Consider the following 22,319-nt stretch of genomic DNA (forward strand, 5'->3'; position numbering starts at 1 on the left):
AGTTAATCTATTATTTTTATTAGCTTAAACCAGCAGATTACTATTTTAATATCAGTATCATATTTATATTGTTTATTCATAGCTTCCACAATCCAACAAGGGAGATCCATGAGCTGAGTGGATGCATATTAGCTCATCTAGGGTGCACTACATTTGGTGGGTAGAAAGGCATCCAGATCCACTAATTGTACTACACAACATATGTGTCTAGAGTAGACTCAAAGATTAAAGCTAAGAGTAAAACTAGCCTAAGCTTTTTTACTCAGAAGTAAGTTCCACTGAGTTCAGGGAAATTTACTCCCTAGAAAGTAGGCACAGGACTACAGCTTTAATAATTACCAGTTCAACATTCACCTTCTACCCACATCCTGAGGCATGGAAAAAGAGCCATGCAGCCCAAAGAATTACTCATACATTACAAAGAGGAAATATTCAAAATGTTATAACTCACATCCCAACAAATTATTCATCCAGACACTTCCCCTGCTCATGTACTTTAATGGTCTGCTTCAATTCATCCCCACTAACTAATCATGAAATGATAAGGGTTAAGGATGAAGGCAAACACATAACTGAAAAGAAAATACCACACTAAACAGCAGTGGGAGGTCAGTGATTAAATAGAGATCACAAGCAGAAATTCACTGCAAACATTTGAGATGTTCTACTAGCCCTTCACCAGCCACAGACCAGAGCAAAAGATCAACAAATGGATTCTGTGATTATGCATCCAGGTTTTGTGTGTTAGGGGAAAAGGCAATTTGAGAATAATATGACTCCCAGGTAGGGATGGAAAGATCTGCCAATTTCAGTTGTTTCAATTTCTCATTTTTCTGGTTTTAAATTCAGTTCACATTTCTGCAGCAATCTGTGATTTAAAAAAAATCGTCAAAAAACAAAAATTAAAATACCATATGTCCAGCTGAGACGTCTCAGCCTAAATACTGTAGATTTAATAGACTTCCATTAGGTGGACAAGCAACAAGAGCAATGTTTAATGTTTCTGTCTTGCCAAAACATTAGCAAGAAGCAACAAAAGAACCCCTGAAAACTTCAAGAAATGAAGAGTATACACTTTGCTTGTTCCCAGTGACGTTGTACTGTTCTTTACTGGAACTATTTATTCCTAGAGAATCCAAGGCCTTTAAGCAAACTATGAGATAAAAGCCACTTTGAATTTGACTGGTTGAGACTTATTGGATAAGCAGAAGGAAGAAAAAAAGTATGTATGAAACCCAAGTTTTGGCCCCCATCTAAGTAGAGTGCCACTGAATATGGTATTCAAAGTAAATTCAGTTCAGTTTAGAAGAGGGAAGACTGGGGCCGCCCCAGCCACCAGGCCAACTATGTGCTAGCTTCTCTGGTTACTAAGTGCATTGATACATCTCTTGTGCTGCCATTCTATAAAATCCTTTGTGAATTTTATTGTGAAATGTTTACAAGAACAACTTTTGTTTGCGTGGATGTAACATTTCACATTGCTCAGAAAAATTAAAGGAAAACAAAACTATGCCTGTTTTAATAGTGAAATTATCTTTATTAATACTACCTAGCCAATAAGACAATGTTCAAATGAATTTTTACCACACACAATATCTTCCTTCTCATATCTGAATTTTTACCTCACAGAACTGGCTGATACAAAAAATGGTATAACACTTGGGAGCAGGAAGATTGTGGCACTATTGTTACAAGATCATGGTCCCGTCACTGTACAACTTCTGTAGTATTTCATAGCTGAAACAAAATTTGCCAGTTTTTGCAGAATTCCTACATAAGTAATCCATGATCATTCAAGTACAGTGAAGTCGAAAAGCCTACCATTAATTGACAGCTGGGAGAATAACGCATCTACTTCCAGGTAAGTAGATACAAGTAGTCTGCAGGACTGAAAAAAACTAAAATCAACAGCTGAAGCATATGAACAATTTCTTCCTTCTCCCCTTTTTCTTATTTAGGCAAAATGCATTGAGAGGTTGTCCAGATCAAGCCTATTGTAATAAATAGGTGGAGCACACAAACATAGGCTTCTCACATAGGCCCACAACAAAAAACAGTCACTATTCATCCCCACTAACTAATAAGAAATAAGGATGGGCCAAACAAGGAATTTGAACCAAGTCTTTGTAGTTCTAAAGCTATTAGTAACTATATTATCATTCTAAAGCTATTATGAAAGAGTGGGGTCCCACTCCAAATAATGTCAGTGAATCTTAGTAGAACTAAAATGGATATTTCTAGACTGCACCCTTGCCTCACATGCTGTTCCAACACAGGATCCAAAATGTGCCAGGAATGGTCACCTATTGAAAATTATTCTGTCTCACCGAAAACACAGAATTTTAGCCCAGCACCATTTCTAACTAGATCTCACCTCAGATGTCCAGCAATATATCTATTACAAATCTGGCTAGAAATATCCCAAGATATCACCAAGAATTTGAGCCTGACAAGAAAATTATGGCTGTTTCAGTTTTGTAATGTAAATCAATGGGATTTCAAGAGATAATGTAACATCTGGATTGTGATCTGGATTCAGATCCAAATCAGGTAAGATCGGGTCTGAATCTGTCCAAACCAGATTGGGTCTGATCTGTATTTACAAATCAAATGGGGGGGGTGTGTACATGCATAACCCTAGTAAAATCTCTGCTCTTGGATACTTGCCACAAACATGTATGTAGCAAGTTGTATGCAATTTATGTCTTGCATTATACAGTTTGGGATTTATGGAATTTGAAAATAAAGTGACACCCTTTCTTTACTATTAAAGGAGAACAATCTGAAGTAGATTTACTTATCAGAGGATTAGTGTACATTTCTGAATCTCTCTTGGCAGTACTTGATGGTTTGGCTCAGAAGTCTTGGCTTCACAAGTGATTTGCTCATGGATCTTCATTCTTAGCATCCACAGTCTGTTTCTCCTCTGGGACTGATTCGAAATCTGGAGCTTGTTCTCCACTTCTAGCCACTGTAAATCTACTCATGTGTACAGCCTCCTCATGAATGGGGGGTGTCTCCATTTCAGCATGTATTGCTGGCACAACACTGTGAGAATGAGCTACTGCAAGTACTCTCCTAGCAGCTGGGCCAAACACTGAATGAAAAGCTGAAAAGTAAAAGACCAGAAGTTTTTAGGTTACTTTTAGAACAGTAATAAGGATAAAAATCATCCTCACGCTATGATTGCCTATCTGCTTGCCTATCTGCCATGGGTCTCCAACCCAGCATCCACAAAGACCTTCATTGGTACCCCCAGGCATACTCTGAGCTTTCTTTTTTTAAAAAAGGTGTAAGCCTTTAGCCCCAGGGGCCCAGACTCTGAGCTTTCATTTTTAAAAAAGGGGGAAGCCTTTCCTAGCAACCAGGATTTTTCTGCAAGTACTACTACACAATAAGTGTAGGTGGATAGTACAGAATCACCTCCCTAAATGGCAAATGCAAAATGTGAAAACTTTGCAAAGAGGCTTAGGCATGTCTCCTGCCAGTGACCAGGCTCTCATTAAGCATTCATGGCATAGTTAACTCCTAGTACAATGGTATACATGTCTACTCAGAAGCAAGTTTAATGGGGCTTACTCCCAAGTAAGTGGGTACAGGATGGCAATTTTGGCTTTGGTTAAGGTTGGTATTGGGGAAAAAGAGTTCTTGTGCAAAGTTTTGAAAAAAGAATTCTTTGCAAAGTTTTCACATTTTGCATTTGCTATTTAGGGAGGGTGTTCTTTAACATCCACCTTCACTTATTGGGTAGTTAGTACTTGTAGAAAAGTTAAAATTTAAATGTAACAGTCAGTACCGCCCCCTAGGCACCGGGACGCAGGGCAGTTGCCCCAGGCCCCGCACTTTGGGGGGGCCCGACGCTTGGTGATCTGCACAGCGGGGGAGTGGGCCACCCCAGGTGCAAAAAATAAAGGGGTGCTGCTGCCAGAGGAGGAGGAGGATGCAGCAGCAGCTCGATGGGGACGTGCTCGCTGCCGCCTGTCCTGCTCCTGGCACCGCCGTCACGGTCAGCCTTGGCCGGGCGGCGCCAGCGCTTGGGCGCCTGCTGGATGTCTGGGGGCGCTATGCTGCAGCTGCTGTAGATTGGCAGGAGCGGCGACCTGGGAAGCAGCATGCGCACCGCGGTGGGCTGCAAGTGAATAGGCGGCTCGCTGCTGTTTTCAAGACGGCTCCCTCCCTCCGGCGAGCAAGCTGAGGGGGTGTAGTTCATCTGCAAATGGAGCCCAGCAGGGCGAGGAGTCTCCTGGTGGCAGGCACCAAGCGAGCCCAGCGTTGGATGGTGGCATGACCGCCAGGCCCAAGAATCAGCAACAGAAAAGGCAAGCGAAAGCCTATATCTAAAACAGCCCCCAACAGACACCCAACCTGTAGATAATGTAACATCTATATGAAACCACTGGGAGAGGTTGTCTGGGGGTTTGGGGTTCGGTGCCATCAGTATGCGGATGACACCCAACTGTATTTCTCCTTTCCACCTAAAGCCAAGGAAGCTGTCCTGGTCCTGAACCAGTGCCTGGCATCAGTGATGGACTGGATGAGGGCGAACAAATTGAAACTAAATCCAGACAAGACAGAGGTGCTCCTGGTCAGTCGAAGGGCAGATCAGGGAATAGGGATTCAGCCTGTGCTGGATGGGGTCGCACTCCCCCTGAAGTCTCAGGTTCGCAGTTTGGGTGTACTCCTGGACTCAGTTTTGAATTTGGAGGCCCAGATTACTGCTGTATCCAGGAGCGCATTTGCCCAATTAAAACTGGTGCGCCAGCTGCGCCCGTTTCTGGAGCTGCCTGATCTGACTAGGGTGATGTATGCCTTGGTTACAGCCCGCTTAGACTACTGTAACGCGCTCTACGTGGGGCTGCCTTTGAAGACTGTTCGGAAACTTAAACTGGTACAAAGAGCTGCAGCCAGAGTATTAACAGGGGCTGGTTACAGGGACCATACAACTCCCTTGTTACAACAGCTCCACTGGCTGCCAGTTTGTTTCCGGTCACAATTCAAAGTGCTGGTTTTGACCTACAAAGCCCTATACGGCCCAGGTCCAGGCTATTTGTCAGACCGTATCTCCCTATACGAGCCTGCCCAGGCCCTGAGATCTTCAGGAGAGGCCCTTCTCTCAGTCCCAACACCCTTGCAAGTGCAATTGGTCAGGATGCGAGATAGGGCCTTCTCAGTGGCTGCTCCTAGGTTCTGGAACTCCCTTAGTAGGGAGGCACGAATGGCCCCCTCCTTGCCATCCTTCCATCGGCAAGTACACTCTTTTTTATTCTGACAGGCCTTTGGGATAGAAGGTGTTTAGAATTGGGCTTTACAAGGCTTATTTTATTGTTTTACATTATTATCTGTATTATTTTAAATTGTTTTTAGATTTTTAAGTGCCTTTTACGGTTTTAAGGTTGTACATAGTTTAATTGTATTTTAATTGTATGTTTTTCTATGTTTTTAACTACATGTAGTTTTATTTGTAAGCCGCCCTGAGTTTCAGTTTGAAAAAAGGGTGGGGTAAAAATAAAGTTTCATTCATTCATTCATTCAATGTACAAAAAAAACCCCACAATTGTTTTAAATCAAAGTGAAAAATAAGAGAGCTGAACTCTTATTATGTGTTCTTCTGCACAGAAGCACCATTGGAAGACATTCATATCTGCAAATCCCAAAGTCATAAAATTGCAAAATGGTTTAGTAAGTATGTAATTGCTTCCAAAGAAAATGGTAAATCTCCAATTGGTCTCCAGATGTGGGTTTATCACTTCCCTGTCCAATTCACAGAGTGGTTTTAAAAGCTATATTCCTTTTTTAAAAAATGGACAATGTACATATTATGCAGTTGCTTTACTAGATTTTTATATAACTCCTAATAAATAAACGAACTCCTCTTTAAATCTTTTTTATTAGTCTGTTAAGGAATGCATTTAATTTATCCTTTGTTTGTTTTCCTTTGGGGTATGTACAGTATGTGTATTCTTTACTTTGACACAATCCTTCATCTTACTTCTGTCTCATAGGTGGGCCACGATATGTTACTAAGGGTGAGTGAGTGAGTTTATTTACAGTCAAATTGACCCTTCATACATAAATATTACAAAGTAAAACAAATACAAATGACTTCCATTTGATTTAACAGCAAGAAGATATATATCAAATAAAATCAATATACAAAACAATCGGATTAAAATTAGTTATTGGACTTTTATTTTCCTACATTTAATAGCAGCAGCGCTAAATTTGGCGACAGCAAGTGTCACCTCAGGTACATAATCGCCTAGTAGATAATCTATGTAAAAGGATTCAGGACTAGATGGAAGAGACGACACAATAGGCATAATCAATTGAGATCTTAAATCATGATAAAATATACAACGAAGAAGAACATGTTCATTTGATTCAATTTCTCCATCAGCACAGGGGCAAAGTCTCTCAGAGTATGAGATTTTATTATATCTACCAGACAATACAGCGGATGGCAATATATTTAATCTAATTAGAGTAAAAGCCCTTCTATAGTTGGGGAGTTCCAAATTCATGAGGTAAGACATTAAGGTGAAAAATTTCGGGTTGTGTCTTTGTTTCTTTACAAGAAGTAAATGATGCTGGAAGTCAATATCTCTTAACCGTTGTTTAATTATCGCACAAGCAGAGTCATAACCCAACTGGAGAATGTAGGGCAAAGAAAAGCCTAGGCTTAAAAGTTTGTCATGAATCATTTTTTCCCAAGGGGAACGAACTTTATCTATAAGTACATGTGGAGCCAACCCGATGGGCCTAAAAATTAATTTCAACCATAATAGTAATCTCAGTTTCCACACGCAAGACTCTATGTATTGGAGACCACATTCTAGTCTCAATATAAAGTTTGGAACACAAGTAGGGACTCCAAATATTGATCTTATAAAGGAGTTTTGTATGGCTTCTAGTTTAGTAAAATTGGTGTATGTACTAGTTTGAGCCCCATATAAGAGTTGCGGGAGGATTTTCGCAGCAAATACTTTTATGGCTGGAAAGATAAATTGGCCCCCTTTGGTATAGAAGAAAGATAATAGGGCCTTTGTTGTACGTCTGGCAGTTAACAGGGAGGAGGAGATATGCATCTGATGGGAACCTGATGCTTGAAGTACAATACCGAGATATCTAATAGTTTTTACTTGCTCAATCGGCAAGTTGTCAATCCTCCAGATATGTTTTGTCCTTTTTTTAGTAAAGACAAGAACCTTAGTCTTCTGCCGATTTACTACCAGTTTTTCTTCTTGACAGAAGGATGACAGAGCTGCCATCAATCTTTTGAGACCAATGGGTGTCTGTGAAAGGAGCAGTATATCATCTGCATATAACAGGCAGGCTCTCGGGTTAGAGGCTAGCATTGGAGGGTGAGATGATATAGATGTAAGTTTGGCCACTAGGGGGTTTATATAGATGTTGAATAGTAAGGGTGCTAAAATGCACCCCTGTTTGACACCCTTATAGGTAAAGATACGCTTCGTTAAATGGCCTTCGTTATTACACCGAATCTGCAGGGAAGTATTATGATAAAGGCCCTGTATCAAGATTAAAAGACGCCTATCAATTCCCAAGTTTTGCATTTTCACCCAGAGTCTAGATCTAGATATAGAATCAAAGGCCGCCTTTAAATCTACAAAGGCCGAATATAAAGCCTGACCGTTAGTTTTGCTGTATTTGGTAATAAGATGCTGAAGAACCAAAACATGGTCAGACGGCGATCGTCCTATGCGAAAACCTGCTTGTTCAGGTGCTAACAAATCGGTATGGTTAACCCAATCTAGTAATTTCCTATAGAGGTAAGTGGTGTATAGCTTACTAATTATATTAAGCAAACTTATCGGTCTATAGTTAGCAGGGTCCAGTCGAGAGCCTTTTTTGTATAATGGAATTATTATTGCAGCACCCCACCCTTGTGGTATAACCATGGAAGAGTTGATGTTAGTAAATAATGCAGCCAAGGTGGGGGCCCACCACTTTGCGTTTGCTTTAAAGACTTCGGGGGGTATATTGTCTGGCCCTGGCGCCTTATTTGGTTTGAGGGTAGCTATAAGATCTAGGACTTCAGCTGAAGTAACTGGAGGCCATACAGGGGGTTCTATATGGGGGTCCAGTTTGGAGTCTTCCATGATATAATTTCCCTGGTAAAGAGTGGTGTAATAGTTTTCCCAAATAGCTGGAGCAATGGCACATTCTAATCGAAGATTGGATTTAGGCCAGTGTTGGGTTATTATACGCCAAAACATAGTCGAATCTTTTAATTTAGAAGCCTGAAGGAGATTTTGCCACGATTGTCTTAGGGCAAGAATCTTCTTCCGCTTAATTAGCTGTTTAAATTTTTTTCTAGCTGTCCTAAATCTATCTAGATGTTCATGAGATCTATGCAAATTAAATGCTTGATGAAAATATTTTACTTGTGTTCTTGCTTCATAACATTCACTATCAAACCACAGGTTCGCCTTATTGGTAAACCTTCTCAGTGACTTCCTGGGGTCTGTTCTAATCAAATATTGAATTTTATTAATCAACTGGTATAAGTAATGGTAGCTTACAGAGCTATAGGCGGCTGTTATAAGTTGGTTTTTGATAGTCTGTAATTCGAAGGACTTGAGACCTTCAGCGATCTTTTCCTGGAGTTTAGGAATCCACTTAATCCGTGCTGGGCATATCTCAACATCCGTGGCAGCGAATGTTCGTTGTTCTAAAAAAGGGGATTTATTTGTACCATAGACATTTCAAGATATCGGAAAATGATCACTTTCAGGTCGTGACAAAACTCTGCAGCATTTAATTTGAGCAAAAAGTTCCAGCGGGACAAAGATCATGTCTATGACAGATGCTCCCCTGGGCCCTAGACATGTTAGCTCTCCATCGAAATCTCCCCTTATACGGCCGTTTAACAGGGATAAATTTAATTTCACAGACATAAGCATTAGGCACAAACCTGCATAATTTATTCCTCTATCCCTAGATTGTTTTACGGGGATTATTATAGGATCATCTATCGCCGGGGGTTCTAGATGATATTTAGAATATAAGTCATTATCTGATGCACCCATTCTGGCATTAAAATCCCCCACTAGGATTAAAATGGCTTCGGGGAAAGAGTCAATCAAGCTTAACAGATAAGATTCTAGTTTGGTAAATTGTTTTTTGGTAGAATTTTTTCTTTTACTAGGAGGAATATATACATTTACTATTAAGTAAACAAAGGATGTAGATTTTAACAATATTGCCACAGCTAGATCCCGCAAGGGGGTTAAGGAGCAGATCACAGCATCAGTTCTGGTAGTAACCAGAATACATAAACCTCCCTTATCTCTTCCCCCCCTATTGCTTCGCAGAGCTTCAAGGGAGAAGGCTGAGAATCTAGGTATATTTCATCCCTAGCCCAAGTTTCCTGTATTAATAAAATATCATAGCTGGATAGGAAATCCTTAACAGTTGGCATTTGTATTTTGCTAGACCATCCAGCAATATTCCAAGAAACCAAAGAGAAGAACCACTTTACACTTGACAATCTTGGTCAATAACCTTGTAGGAGATAAGAGTTGGGATTAGATAAAGTCGTTGTCTTGGGTATCTCTAAGGAAACATTTTGTACAGATTGAGTATTAGTAGTCCTCCACATGGAGGGCTGATCTTTATTTGTTTCAGTAGCATTCAGTTTAATGTTTTCATAAATTCTCACTCCGGGGGTTACATTTGCCATTTGCGTTTTTAAAGTCTGTAAGAGAATTTCAAGTTTCGTGATTATTTCACTTTTAGCATCTATCGATAAAGAGGAAAATGAGTCAAGTAGAAGAATCTCTTCCGGGAGGAATTTCTCATTTTCTAGAGGGCTTATAGCATTAAGACCATGATTCGAGTCTGAGGTGCTGTAGAATTCAGGATTTTGATGTTCTGCAGTATCAGAACTGTTAGTCAAAACAGGACTATATTTTGGTAGATCACGCGAAATCAAACATTGAGGTGGAGCACAATTTTTAAATACCCTAGATAATAAAAGATTGTGATTTAGAAGAGTCTGTCTTCTTTTATAGATATTATTCGTTGTATTATCATCACATAATGTTATCAGGGCTCTAGCAGAAATGTAATTATTGAAGAGATATTCCACTGAGATGATCTGGTGGACATTTAAAAGCCCAGGGATTATATTATCCAAGGTGGCAATTAATCCTCAATGGAAGTTCTGTTTGGTTTAATTGAGGTGCCGGCAAGTACAGTCTTTTTTATTCTGACAGGCCTTTGGGATAGAAGGTGTTTAGAATTGGGCTTTACAAGGCTTATTTTATTGTTTTACATTATTATCTGTATTATTTTAAATTGTTTTTAGATTTTTAAGTGCCTTTTACGGTTTTAAGGTTGTGCATAGTTTAATTGTATTTTAATTGTATGTTTTTCTATGTTTTTAACTACATGTAGTTTTATTTGTAAGCCGCCCTGAGTTTCAGTTTGAAAAAAGGGCGGGGTAAAAATAAAGTTTCATTCATTCATTCATTCAATGTACAAAAAAACCCCACAATTGTTTTAAATCAAAGTGAAAAATAAGAGAGCTGAACTCTTATTATGTGTTCTTCTGCACAGAAGCACCATTGGAAGACATTCATATCTGCAAATCCCAAAGTCATAAAATTGCAAAATGGTTTAGTAAGTATGTAATTGCTTCCAAAGAAAATGGTAAATCTCCAATTGGTCTCCAGATGTGGGTTTATCACTTCCCTGTCCAATTCACAGAGTGGTTTTAAAAGCTATATTCCTTTTTTAAAAAATGGACAATGTACATATTATGCAGTTGCTTTACTAGATTTTTATATAACTCCTAATAAATAAACGAACTCCTCTTTAAATCTTTTTTATTAGTCTGTTAAGGAATGCATTTAATTTATCCTTTGTTTGTTTTCCTTTGGGGTATGTACAGTATGTGTATTCTTTACTTTGACACAATCCCTCATCTTACTTCTGTCTCATAGGTGGGCCACAATATGTTATTAAGGTCACAGGCATGGCCTGGAATAGTGCGGAGCTGAATCCTGACCCCTACTTTTATAAATGACTTTGCTTTCTCAGTATGAGGCCGGATTTTTTTCTGTCTCATTTGCAAAACGAAGAAATTTGGTGAAGAGTCAAGGAGGGGTTGCAATGATGCTTATCATGGGGTCGCCAGTAGGGATGTGGGAGGAATTTGATTCTGTTTGCATTTAAAGGCGAACCTACCTGATTCACACTTTCTAAGACAATACACAAACAATACACATTGAGGATACACTCTGCAAAACTAAAAGAGGCTTTCTTCAGCTTAAAAAGGCCTCAAAGTTTATTTAAAACACACACACACACACTTGGAATAGCATAGTGGATCATCAGAGTGCGCCGACTGATGGTGTGTAGACAATCATAGCATCCAGCCAATATCAATGCAAATTTAGGCCAATTTACACCTGGAGTGACCTGGTAGCTATTTCTGTGGTTCTTCCTCATATCTGGGTGATGTCATGGTGGGCTTTATCTATTGTTAGCCCTATTCATTGAAAATAATCAGCATGACTACATGTGGCCCATTGGTTCTATCTTGAATATACCTTAGTTGTCTAACAACCACGAGTGTCTCTGTTGTGATCACTATATTTTGTGAAGAATAGGTCTAGACAAATTTGGAGTGTGAAATTTTTCAGTCTAGTAAAGGGATTTTTGGGGGGGGGAGATGCCCCTTGAATCCTTGCCATTTCACACCTCCCCATCTGTTCACTGCCCATCTCAACAGATTGAACTTGGGCACAGTCTATCTTAAGAAAAGGTTTTTCTAGTTGGCTACATGGTCAAGCCAATCAAGGGTCATGAGTTGGTTACATGAAGGCCTATTTTTTTCTTGAAATATCTTCTCCCAGGTTTGGGCTTTGGACTCTCTCATTCTTCTTTCCTCCCAGACATGTATGTAGCAGAATAAAGTGGCTAGTTCTTAAGCAAATAAAAAACCACCAGGCAGCTTCATTCCTTCAAGGGATAGATAGCATGTGTTGTTGCCGCCTCCCCCACCCCCCCCCCAGCCGGGGCTAACTGGGGCGAATGTCTTCCACCATTTCACACTCCTTGGGAATTTGTAGGCCAGACTTCTGAATTTGCACCACAGTTGGCTTTTTCCTTCCCAGGAATGGTCTTGAAATAATACTGTTTTGTAAGCTGTTCACAGTTGTCTCTGTTACATTGAGAATGTGGGGGGGGGCAACTATGCTTTTGCCCTGGGCCCCGTACATGCTAAGGGCGGATCTGGTAACAGTTATATATCCCCAATTGGGACCAGGGGGACAGAAATGACTTCCCATGGTAAATATCAGAGAGGCACAGAAGCAGCAATGACTGTACTCGCTCTCATTTTGTAAATGAGAAAGAATATTTTCTAATTTATGCTATGCTCCATGACAGCCTTTTTGTGACTGGTGCCCACAACAACTCTCTCTCAAGGACGGCTTCTCCCTATACTTACCAACCCAGTATCAGAGGCCCTTCTTCATGTGCCCCCTCCCAAGGAGGGGTAGAGAATGGCAACGCCAGGGAGGTATGCCTGGCACCATCATGATCCATCTTTAGGTGCCAGGCAAAAACATTTCTCTTCTTCCAGGCATTTGGTTCTCAACCTTGGAAAGTTTTTGAAGGGCTTCTATTGTGTAGCCTTCCTAAAAAGGGTTGCTCCACCACCCTTATGTAGTGTTTTTCGTTTTTAACTTTTTATATGTTTTTAATCATTATACATGTTTTATTTTTTATTAACTGTAAGTCACTTTGGGTTTGCATTTGTGTGTAGAAAAGCAACTAACAAATTTAAACAAACAAACAAATTTTTGACATATGCCCACTGATCCAAAAAGATTGGTGGCCACAGTTAAAAAACAAATGGTATAATGTCCGAGGCTGCTCTAAATGTGATTTAAATGTACCTTCCTAACATCTGGATTGCATACATCTTTCCATGAGGGAGAAACATGATGGGAAAAGGGAAGAGTAAATCATGTTTTCTCTTCCTAAGGTGAAATGTCCAAAGCCACTCTGAGAAACTCTTGCATTGTGCACCATTAAGCAGCTGGAAGCCTTTTCTGCATATCTTAAGCGTTAGAGTGGAGAATCATATGTGAGTCAGTGTTGTATAGGCTACACAAGACCTAGCTTTTATCCATATAACAAACACAGTTTGGGTTGGGAACTTCCCCAATTGGCCCACCACAGTTCCAAATATGAGTCTTTGGGACTAATATTGTTGTTCCACTCACAAGTGATGGTGCTGTGAAGGGTGCTGTCATGATCAAATGCGATGACTGTGACTTCATATGGCTGGGAGCTGGTGTCTTCCCCTACTGGATGGCAGTTAAGGCAGCAACACCTCACACAAACAGAGACAAGGCCACAGAGGAGGAGGAGTCCACCAATCACAACCACAAGCCCAGAAGTGGAAAGAAAAGGGAGGTCAGAACTGCTGCCATTTATTTTTCTTGCTGTGGAGGAACACTAACATCTTAAATCAAGAGGTGAACAGATTTGCCACCATTCCACCCCTGGAATTTCTGGTCCAACTAAAATGTCTAATTCCAGAATTTCCACCCACTCACCCCACATTAATACATATTGATAAAACAATGCAAAAAGGCACTCTTGATCATTGTTTTTGTGTGGTGATTTATCAATGCACATGTGCAGATTAGTAATAGAGAAGAAAAAATATGAAGGAACTAAAAAAACTGAAACCTGCAGCAAACAGCACATACACTGTATAGAAAAGCTGGAAACAGAAAACAAAACAATAAAGCATTCATAATGATGAATTCCTCATGTACTAGTTTCACTCTAGAAACAAGCCTAGGAAATTTAGAACTCCAAAATCAAGGCAAAATTTGGATTGGAAGAAACTGACCACCTGAGCAAAAATTCCCACTGGTTCACCCACTTATCCCCAAGTCAGTGGAGGCAGGTAGGACACTGCCCACCCTCATACCCCAATCCCTCTCAACCTATAACTCAGTCCTTTCTCTGTTCCTTACATTCAGTGCTTTACTTCAGAGACACCCTAGGCTTGTTTCTGTCCATATCCTGTGCTGGATAATAATAGTCTCTGGACACTAAGCCAATCACAATCATCTCTATGGTCACACCCCTGTTTCAATGGGTAAAAAACGTTTTAAAATAATAAATTCCAGTAGGAGTGGCTTAGGGAGGGCAGGGGACCCCTCTGACCCTCCATTTTGATGTTATTCCCCTTGTAATAAACTCTAGCCAATCAGAAGACCCTCAGAAATGCACTGAGATTTCCATGGCATTAGGGCAGGATTATGAAGAGCCTCCCCAACTATTTAGAGGCATGTATTTCAATCTGAGCCAGTCAGATACATGCATGTGCAAGCTGCTTAACTGCTCTTCTCTATGGCTGAGTTACTTTTCTCTTCTTTTGCAAGCACCGGGTTAAACTAGCAGCAAGCACAATCTTGTTTTCTTTTCTGTGGCTAGCCAGCCTACCAGTCTGTGAAATCAGCAATATATTTCTGTGAGTTCATTGCTCCACGTCTGGGTTCAGTGATACAAGGGGTGTTTGGCTAGGAAGTGGGGCAGAATCTGGTTTGTTCATAGGCTGGACTGGATTCTATTTATTGTAGTGGGAAGGGAAGGGAAAAGAGTCCCCACAATGTGTGGCTGACATCATAACCTGTGTGTGTGCGGGAGAATCTGGTTTCTTCATGGATGGGGTTGGGCCTTTTTATTGTCAGGATTGGGGAGGGAGGAGATTCTTGGTGACAAACTGCCCCAAGAATGGACTGGGCATTTTTATTTTTTAAAAGTATCTGAAAATTTGATATGAGCTTATGCAAGATAATTAACTCCCATTGGGGATAAGAGCAAGCACTTATTATTTTTATAAAAACAAAAAGCTTAGCAGTACTTTGAAGAGGACCAGATATTTATTTTACTTCTGAGCCCTGGACTATGTATTTCATGGGACGGGGTGAGGGGGAAGAAAGCAAGAGAGTAGTTGATAACCCAGACATCCTGGCATTGGTAATCCAGTTAGCAGGGCATGTGTGGAGTTGTTGCACATTTCCAGACTGTTTCACTTTGAGTGGGGAAGTGAAACCTACGTAGAGGTGGTTGATCAAAAGGAGAAAGAATTTTGAGTTAACCAAGGCACTAACAGCGCAATCCAACTGGTATTTATGCCAGGCTGAGGGGATTTGGATACGGTGGATCCCTGGATGAACAAGTTGGGTCCTGGCTCAGCCAGCCTATGCCAGCACAAGACACACAAACCCCGGCACAGCTGTAGCTCATCCAACCCAACCTGGCTCAGCCAGAGATCTGCCAGAGAAGCCCAACCTAGCAGAAGAGAAGGCAGCCAGGGTGTAACCCCTGAAAAAGCGGTGGTCTGGGGGTGTATCTCAGGAGCAGCTTAGGGGAGGGGGACATACACCACATTTTACACACATCACGCCCACTCCTGCTGGCCCCAATCACAACAAAAATTACACCAGGGGAAAGGGTGGTCGAAACACACAATGGAAATTAATGGGGAGGGCCCAATCCCCATACATCAGGTGTAGGCTCACCTGCCAACCCCTCCCCACCAGCTTTCCAAAAGAGCTTGTTGGATCCAGCAGAGATCCTGGCCAATCAAGCAGCAGCATATAAACTGAGCACATCACTCACTGAAACCTATGGCATAGCAGGGGAAAAGGCAGTCTGCACTTGGGAAACACAATCCACAAACAATGGGCACTTTGAACACTTCCCCCATGACATCCACCCCATCCCATAAAGGGGGAACAAACACAGCCCTCATGCTAACACCACTCTCCCAAGCTTCCCTCTCCAGCAGGTACGTAGCAGCAGCAGCAGCAGCCGAGCTCTTGAAGGCCAGCATAATCAGCACACACGGGACACCAGCAATGGAGACACAAGGTCAGTCCAGGAAGGGTCCACCGCCCCTGGGAGAGGCCCCAAGCCCCCATCCCCACCATGGAAGGCTGGAAGCAGCCTCAAACAGTCCCCTCCAGAGGCCCCTCCAGCCCTCCCCACAGCTCCCAGTGGCACTCTCAGCCCCACAGTGTTCCTGTTATCCCCCAGCCATTTCCCCAGCCACCTCACATGCTGCATAAGAGATGCACTGCTCAGTGGAGGTGGCCTCATGACTGCAGAGCTAAGGCGGTCAGGGGAGCCCATCAAGCAGGAGCCCCAACCACCACCCGGCCACACTGCCTCCCCCCTGTCCACTTCCCTTGCAGAGACACCGCCTCAGAGGAGGCAGCAGCAGTAGCACCTCCAACACCACCTGAAGATGCAGCCCAGATGGGAGAGCCACACCTCCATGGAAGCAGGTAACGACTCCAGGCAGCCGCACCCTGCCCCACTCACACTGTGTCTGTCTGCTTTGCAGGAGCCACCTGCGTCTCCCTGGCCAAGACTGAAGGCACCAGGAAAACCAGAAATTAACCATGACCTCATTGCCCCCCATACCAAGCCCTACCAGACCTAGTGGGCATCAGCCACCACTGCCACAACTTGAAACCTTGTATGAGTGATAAAGCTTGGGGGGTGAGGGCTTCCCCTTTCCCTACTCAATGGTTGCCTTGTCTTCATTTGGCCTGAAATTCCAGAGTTATAGCCTCCTACTCAGAGACTCCAGGGAAATAAGTGAGTGAAGGTTAGAATCAAGGGACCCTCCCCCCGATTCTTTACTTGCCCTGAGAACTTCAAGGCATCAGGAACACTGAAATTCTTTCCCTGATCTGTCAAATGTTGCCCTCTATCCCTACCATGTTCCACTAGGCATCCCATCAGACACTATTACCTGTCAGACACTACTGCTTAGCTTCCAAACACTGCCTCCTGAAACCCTGGACTAATATTTAAAGCACTGTTATGCCACTTTCACAGTCATGGCTTCCTCCGAAGAATCCTAGGAACTGTAGTTTATTAAGGGTGCTGGGAACCATAGATCTGTGTGAGGGATAAGCTACAGTTCCCAGGATTTAGGGGTGGAGGAAGCCATGAGTATTAGTGGTGTGTGCTTTAAATGTATGGTGTGAATGTCACCCTAAAAAGAGAGAAGATTGGCCAAGCTGGAAGTACACATGTGCCGTCATAAAACTGAGGCTTGGGCAAATACCTCAGTGGAGTTAGGTTGTGAACTGGCCCTGATTTAAAGTTCCTTTATGGTATCATAGAATCATGGAATAATAGAATTGGAAGGGGTGTATAAAGCCATCAAATCCAACCCCCTACACAATGCCGGAATCTAACCCCCCAAAAATACTTACCAAATGTACCAGAGATGGAGCCATTTTGTGTCTGAGCACCTTTGGGGAGAAAAGGGAATTCAAGAAAATATTAGTGTCATAGAAATAAAAGACCAATTTGCACATGAACTTGATTTCTCTTCACTACAGTTATGTGAGAGTTGTTAACTGGCATCTATGCATTTGAATGGATTAAAAGAAATATAACAGTTTGATCAATGGTGTTATTTACTTATTTATTTCATGACTTGCTACTTACATTTCAGCTAATTTTTTTAAAAGAACGAACTGGATCCCAAAGTCATTTACATACAGAATCCATCAAGGTGGAATGAAACATAACTATGATAGCCTAATCATGTGGTTCATACAAGGAAGTGATAAGCCAACCAGCCCAAAGGAACTACAAACAGGCAAGACTTGGACTAATTCCAATTAATGAAAAAATATGTCTGATAAACAAATTCTTTTGAGGTGGTTTTCTTATAATTTCTCTCTTTTGTATGTCTGTAAAAAAGTGAGGGGAGAAAGCAGTGGGCCCTTAGCCAGCTCTAAAGGGGAGGAGGAAAGCGGGGGGGTGTCTTAGCCCACTCTAAAGGGGAAGGGGAAAGTGGGGGGAGAGGCTTTGCCAGGTCAGAACCCTAAATGCAACTATACAATGACTAGTACCTAGGGACAAAGGAAACTATTACAATAGTTATTGTATAGAAATAGAAAAGGACAACAAAATGGGAAGAACAAGAGCCCTATTCCAAAAGATTAGAGAAATGAAAGGGAAATTTAAACCACGAGTAGCGAAGTTGAATAATCAACAGGGGAACACATTGACTGACTGAGATAAAATAAAAGGAAGATGGAAGCAATACACTGAAGAACTATATAGAAGACATGACAGGATGACAGATTCATTCACGGAGGAACCATGTGATGAAGAACCAGAAATTTTAGAATGTGAGGTGAAAGCTGCTCTTAAAATACTTGGAAGAAACAAATCACCAGGAACAGATGGCATACCAATAGAGTTGCTACAAGCTACTGAGACTGAATCTGTCCAAATTTTGACAAAGATTTGTCAAGAATTATGGAAAACTAAACAATGGCCCACAGACTGGAAGCATTCAGTATATCCCAAAGAAAGGAGATCCCAGAGAATGCAGTAATTATCGAACAATTGCCTTAATATCCCATGCAAGTAAAGTAATGCTCAAGATTCTACAACAAAGGCTCTTGCCATATATGGAGCGAGAAATGCCAGACGTCCAAGCTGGATTTAGAAAAGGAAGAGGCACCAGAGATCAAATCGCAAACATATGTTGGATAATGGAACGGACCAAGGAATTTCAGAAGAAAATCACCCTGTGCTTTATAGACTACAGCAAAGCCTTTGACTGTGTAGAGCATGAAAAACTATGGAATGCTTTAAAAGAAATGGGGTGCCACAGCATCTGATTGTCCTGATGCGCAACCTATACTCTGGACAAGAGGCTACTGTAAGGACAGAATATGGAGAAACCGATTGGTTCCCCATCGGAAAGGGTGTGAGACGGGGTGTATTTTATCACCCTATTTGTTTAATCTATATGCAGAACATATCATACAGAAAGTGGGATTGGACCGAGATGGAGGTGTGAAAATTGGAGGGAGAAACATCAATAATTGAAGATATGCAGACGATACCATACTACTAGCAGAAACCAGTAATGGTTTGAAGCGAATGCTGATGAAAGTTCAAGAGGAAAGCACAAAAGCAGGACTACAGCTGAACGTCAAAAAGACTAAAGTAATGACAACAGAAGATTTATGTAACTTTAAAGTTGACAATGAGGACATTGAACTTGTCAAGGAGTATCAATACCTCGGCACAGTCATTAACCAAAATGGAGACAATAGTCAAGAAATCAGAAGGTGGCTAGGACTGGGGAGGGCAGCTTTGAGAGAACTAGAAAAGGACCTCAAATGCAATGATGTGTCACTGAACACCAAAGTCAGGATCATTCAGACCATGGTATTCCCGATTTCTATGTATGGATGTGAATGTTGGACAGTGAAAAAAGTGGATAAGAGAAAAATCAACTCATTTGAAATGTGGTGCTGGAGGAGAGCTTTGCGCATAGCATGGACTGCGAAAAAGACAAATAATTGGGTGTTAGAATAAATTAAACCAGAACTGTCACTAGAAGCTAAAATGATGAAACTGAGGTTATCATACTTTGGACACATCATGAGAAGACATGATTCACTAGAACAGACAATAATGCTGGGAAAAACAGAAGGGAGTAGAAAAAGAGGAAGGCCAAACAAGAGATGAACTGATTCCATAAAGGAAGCCACAGACCTGAACTTACAGGATCTGAACAGGATGGTTCATGACAGATGCTCTTGGAGGTCACTGATTCATAGGGTCGCCATAAGTCGTGATCGACTTGAAGGCACATAACAACAACAACACCCCCACACACACTAACTCATTAGACCAGCGGTGGGGAACCTCTTTCCTCCCGCTCTGTGGGCCAACTTTGATAGGGGTCAATCATGTGACATTAGAGTTATGTCAAGTGATTGGCATTGGGATTGCCCCGCTCATCAGTTAAAGTTGGCCGACAAGGTGGGAACAAAAATTGTTCCCCACCCATGGTTTCACAGGTTTGTCTGAGGGAGTTAGAGGGGTATAATGTTTCAGGGATTGGTGAGAGGGCAGGGTGGGGATGTAGGCAGGGTTGGTGAGCAACACGAGCAGGGGCGGTATAAAAATTAAATATATTTATAAAAAGTACATTAATAAAAATTAAATACCATGTACTCAGTGTGTGATGAAGGAAGGTTGTTTTCCCTCCACAGCAACAATGTAGATAATCACTGCTGTATGGAGGTTAGTAAGCTGGGGGGGGGGCTTCCCATTGGTGCCAATTGTTAGTGACACCATGGTTGGTGAGATGGAAAGAGCTTATCCACAAGCCTGGGTTTAGATGACACTAAGGCAAACTTTGGCTAAAGTAAGCATAGCACAGGAATAAGGAAGAGGAAAGAAGGAAACCAAACACAAGCTGCTCTCCAGCAGCCTGTATGTTCCAGCAAGCTAGGCAACTTATCCTCGGTGAGGATTACTAGAAAGATCCTTATCCTAAGTATATTTTTGAAAAAAACAATATTGAAAACTTGATGTCGCAGCCACCTGCACAATGAACCCTATTGACTCAGCCAAACTGATCATTCTGTGCTTATGCAGTTTGCATCACCAACAAACTCACTTTTTGACAATCCCTACTCCAGTGGTTCTTAACCTTTTCTACTGCCAGCACCCCTTGGATTTCCAGACTAATCTCTCGCACCTCCTGAAAAACTACCATTCATTTATTTTATTTTAATTTAATTTTAATGTGTGTTTTAGCCTAACTTAGCTAAGATAAATGAATTTTTAAAATCTCTTGAACAACACCTCGCACGCCTAGAAAAAGTGTCTCGCACCCCCCGGGGTGCATGCACCCCAGGTGAAGAACCACTGCCCTAGTCCATTTGCCAAATACTGTGTGTCTTCCTCTCCCCCAATCCTCATCCAACCACAAACTGAGTCAAAATCCCACTCCTTCACTTCTCTTGATATTTAATTGTGCTTATAAGAAGCAGTTAATTCTGTGACATACTCACTGGTCAGCATCTGAACAGCTGTCCTGCAGTGTCACCTGAGGAATCTTCAAAAGAAAAAAAATCAAAGTGGGCAGACTCTGCTTTCATTCTTTCATCTTCCATCTTCATCCATCCCATTTTCAAATCTTTGCCCCCTTCCTCAAATTGTACAATGTTCTCACCCCAATCTAATCAGATATTTCACTCTTCCCTCTCTGCATGACAGATACCCTTTCTGCATTTTACAATACAGATCCCTAAAACTCTCTTCTAATTCTCATTTCATACTGGCTTTCCTCTCTGCTTTAATTTCTGGCTAGCCTGTAAGGGGGATCCAGTGTATCTTACCTGAGAGAGGCATGTCAAAGCAGAGATGGTCACAACTCGGCTACACTTTCCCATCAGTAGACGTATTGAATCTTATATTTTCCAAAGCTGGTACCTCCTTCCAAACTTCATCATGCGCTATCTTCAGGCCAGGATAATGGACAGATAAATTGTCTTAGGAGATCATAAATCATTGCTTTTTTCACTTCCTCCCTCCCATAACTTTTGTTAAACCTCATACTTTCTCTCTTTTGCTTTGTAAAATGTATGTCTCTGATAACAGCCTTTCAGTCTTTCAGTTATGCCATGCGCAATATATGCACATTCTGAATGTTTACTGAATTACTTAATTGAGAAACTCAGTGCAAAAGCCCAGTACAGTTGAAGAGAGACTCCTCTTATTATGAAAAATGCTTCTGCATCTTTAGTATTATTTCTCTCCTCTGCCCCCAATCTAGTTCAGGATGAAATGTTGATCTGGTTTACCTAGGATGAGCTCTCTGTTCCTCTTCCTCCTGCATCTAAATGCTTTTCCTTTTGAAAGGGAAATGTTCCTTCAGGAACAAAAGGTGAAGAGAAATATCCGAAAAAATATTTCCCAGTGTTCCACTCACACACACTACTCCCACATGGCCTCCCTGCCTCCAAAGTTCTGATGAGGAGTCAAAGGTGTAGATGTTAATCTACAGCAAACTACTGCAATTTCAGTGTTTAGTCCTACAAGCTCTCTACCCTTTCCACTTTAGCGGGGATTGTTTTTCTCCTTTCACTCTCCCTCAAGCTGTTAAATTAAACATTCTCTTAAACATGCATAACCAGGATTACTATTACAATCCTGCACATTCTGTGCATGAATTTATGAAATGAGCATGCACATATATCAATATGTAAAATTTGGAAAACATTTTCCAATAGCAATCCTCTGGAGTGTGTAATCTCTGTGTCGGCAAAGTTGGCCGGTTTTGGGTCTAAAATGGCTTGTTACCCTCTGCTACAATCATGTCTCAACAATTAAGCTGGTGAATCATTACTCGGGCACACCTTTCAGAGGCAGTGAGCAGAAACCAATGGATTTTTAAAAATAGCACATGCATGCAACTG

The 22,319-nt window shown here is 41.5% G+C and overlaps 1 protein-coding gene across 1 annotated transcript; it reads right to left on the reverse strand.

Moving 5' to 3' along the window:
- Positions 1-1,487: 1,487 nt before the first annotated feature.
- TMEM52B (transmembrane protein 52B) lies at positions 1,488-21,820 on the reverse strand. The gene is made up of 6 exons (XM_061630290.1): positions 21,705-21,820; positions 21,240-21,360; positions 20,913-20,956; positions 17,290-17,327; positions 13,260-13,430; positions 1,488-3,109 (listed from the first exon to the last, which is right to left on the reverse strand). The coding sequence occupies exons 2-6, from the start codon at positions 21,291-21,293 to the stop codon at positions 2,886-2,888; spliced, it is 531 nt and encodes a 176-aa protein (XP_061486274.1). The 5' UTR covers positions 21,294-21,360; positions 21,705-21,820; the 3' UTR covers positions 1,488-2,885.
- Between the last annotated feature and the right edge of the window lie 499 nt (positions 21,821-22,319).

Source organism: Rhineura floridana, chromosome 1, assembly GCF_030035675.1.
Source record: "Rhineura floridana isolate rRhiFlo1 chromosome 1, rRhiFlo1.hap2, whole genome shotgun sequence".
Classification (NCBI taxonomy): Eukaryota; Metazoa; Chordata; class Lepidosauria; order Squamata; family Rhineuridae; genus Rhineura; species Rhineura floridana.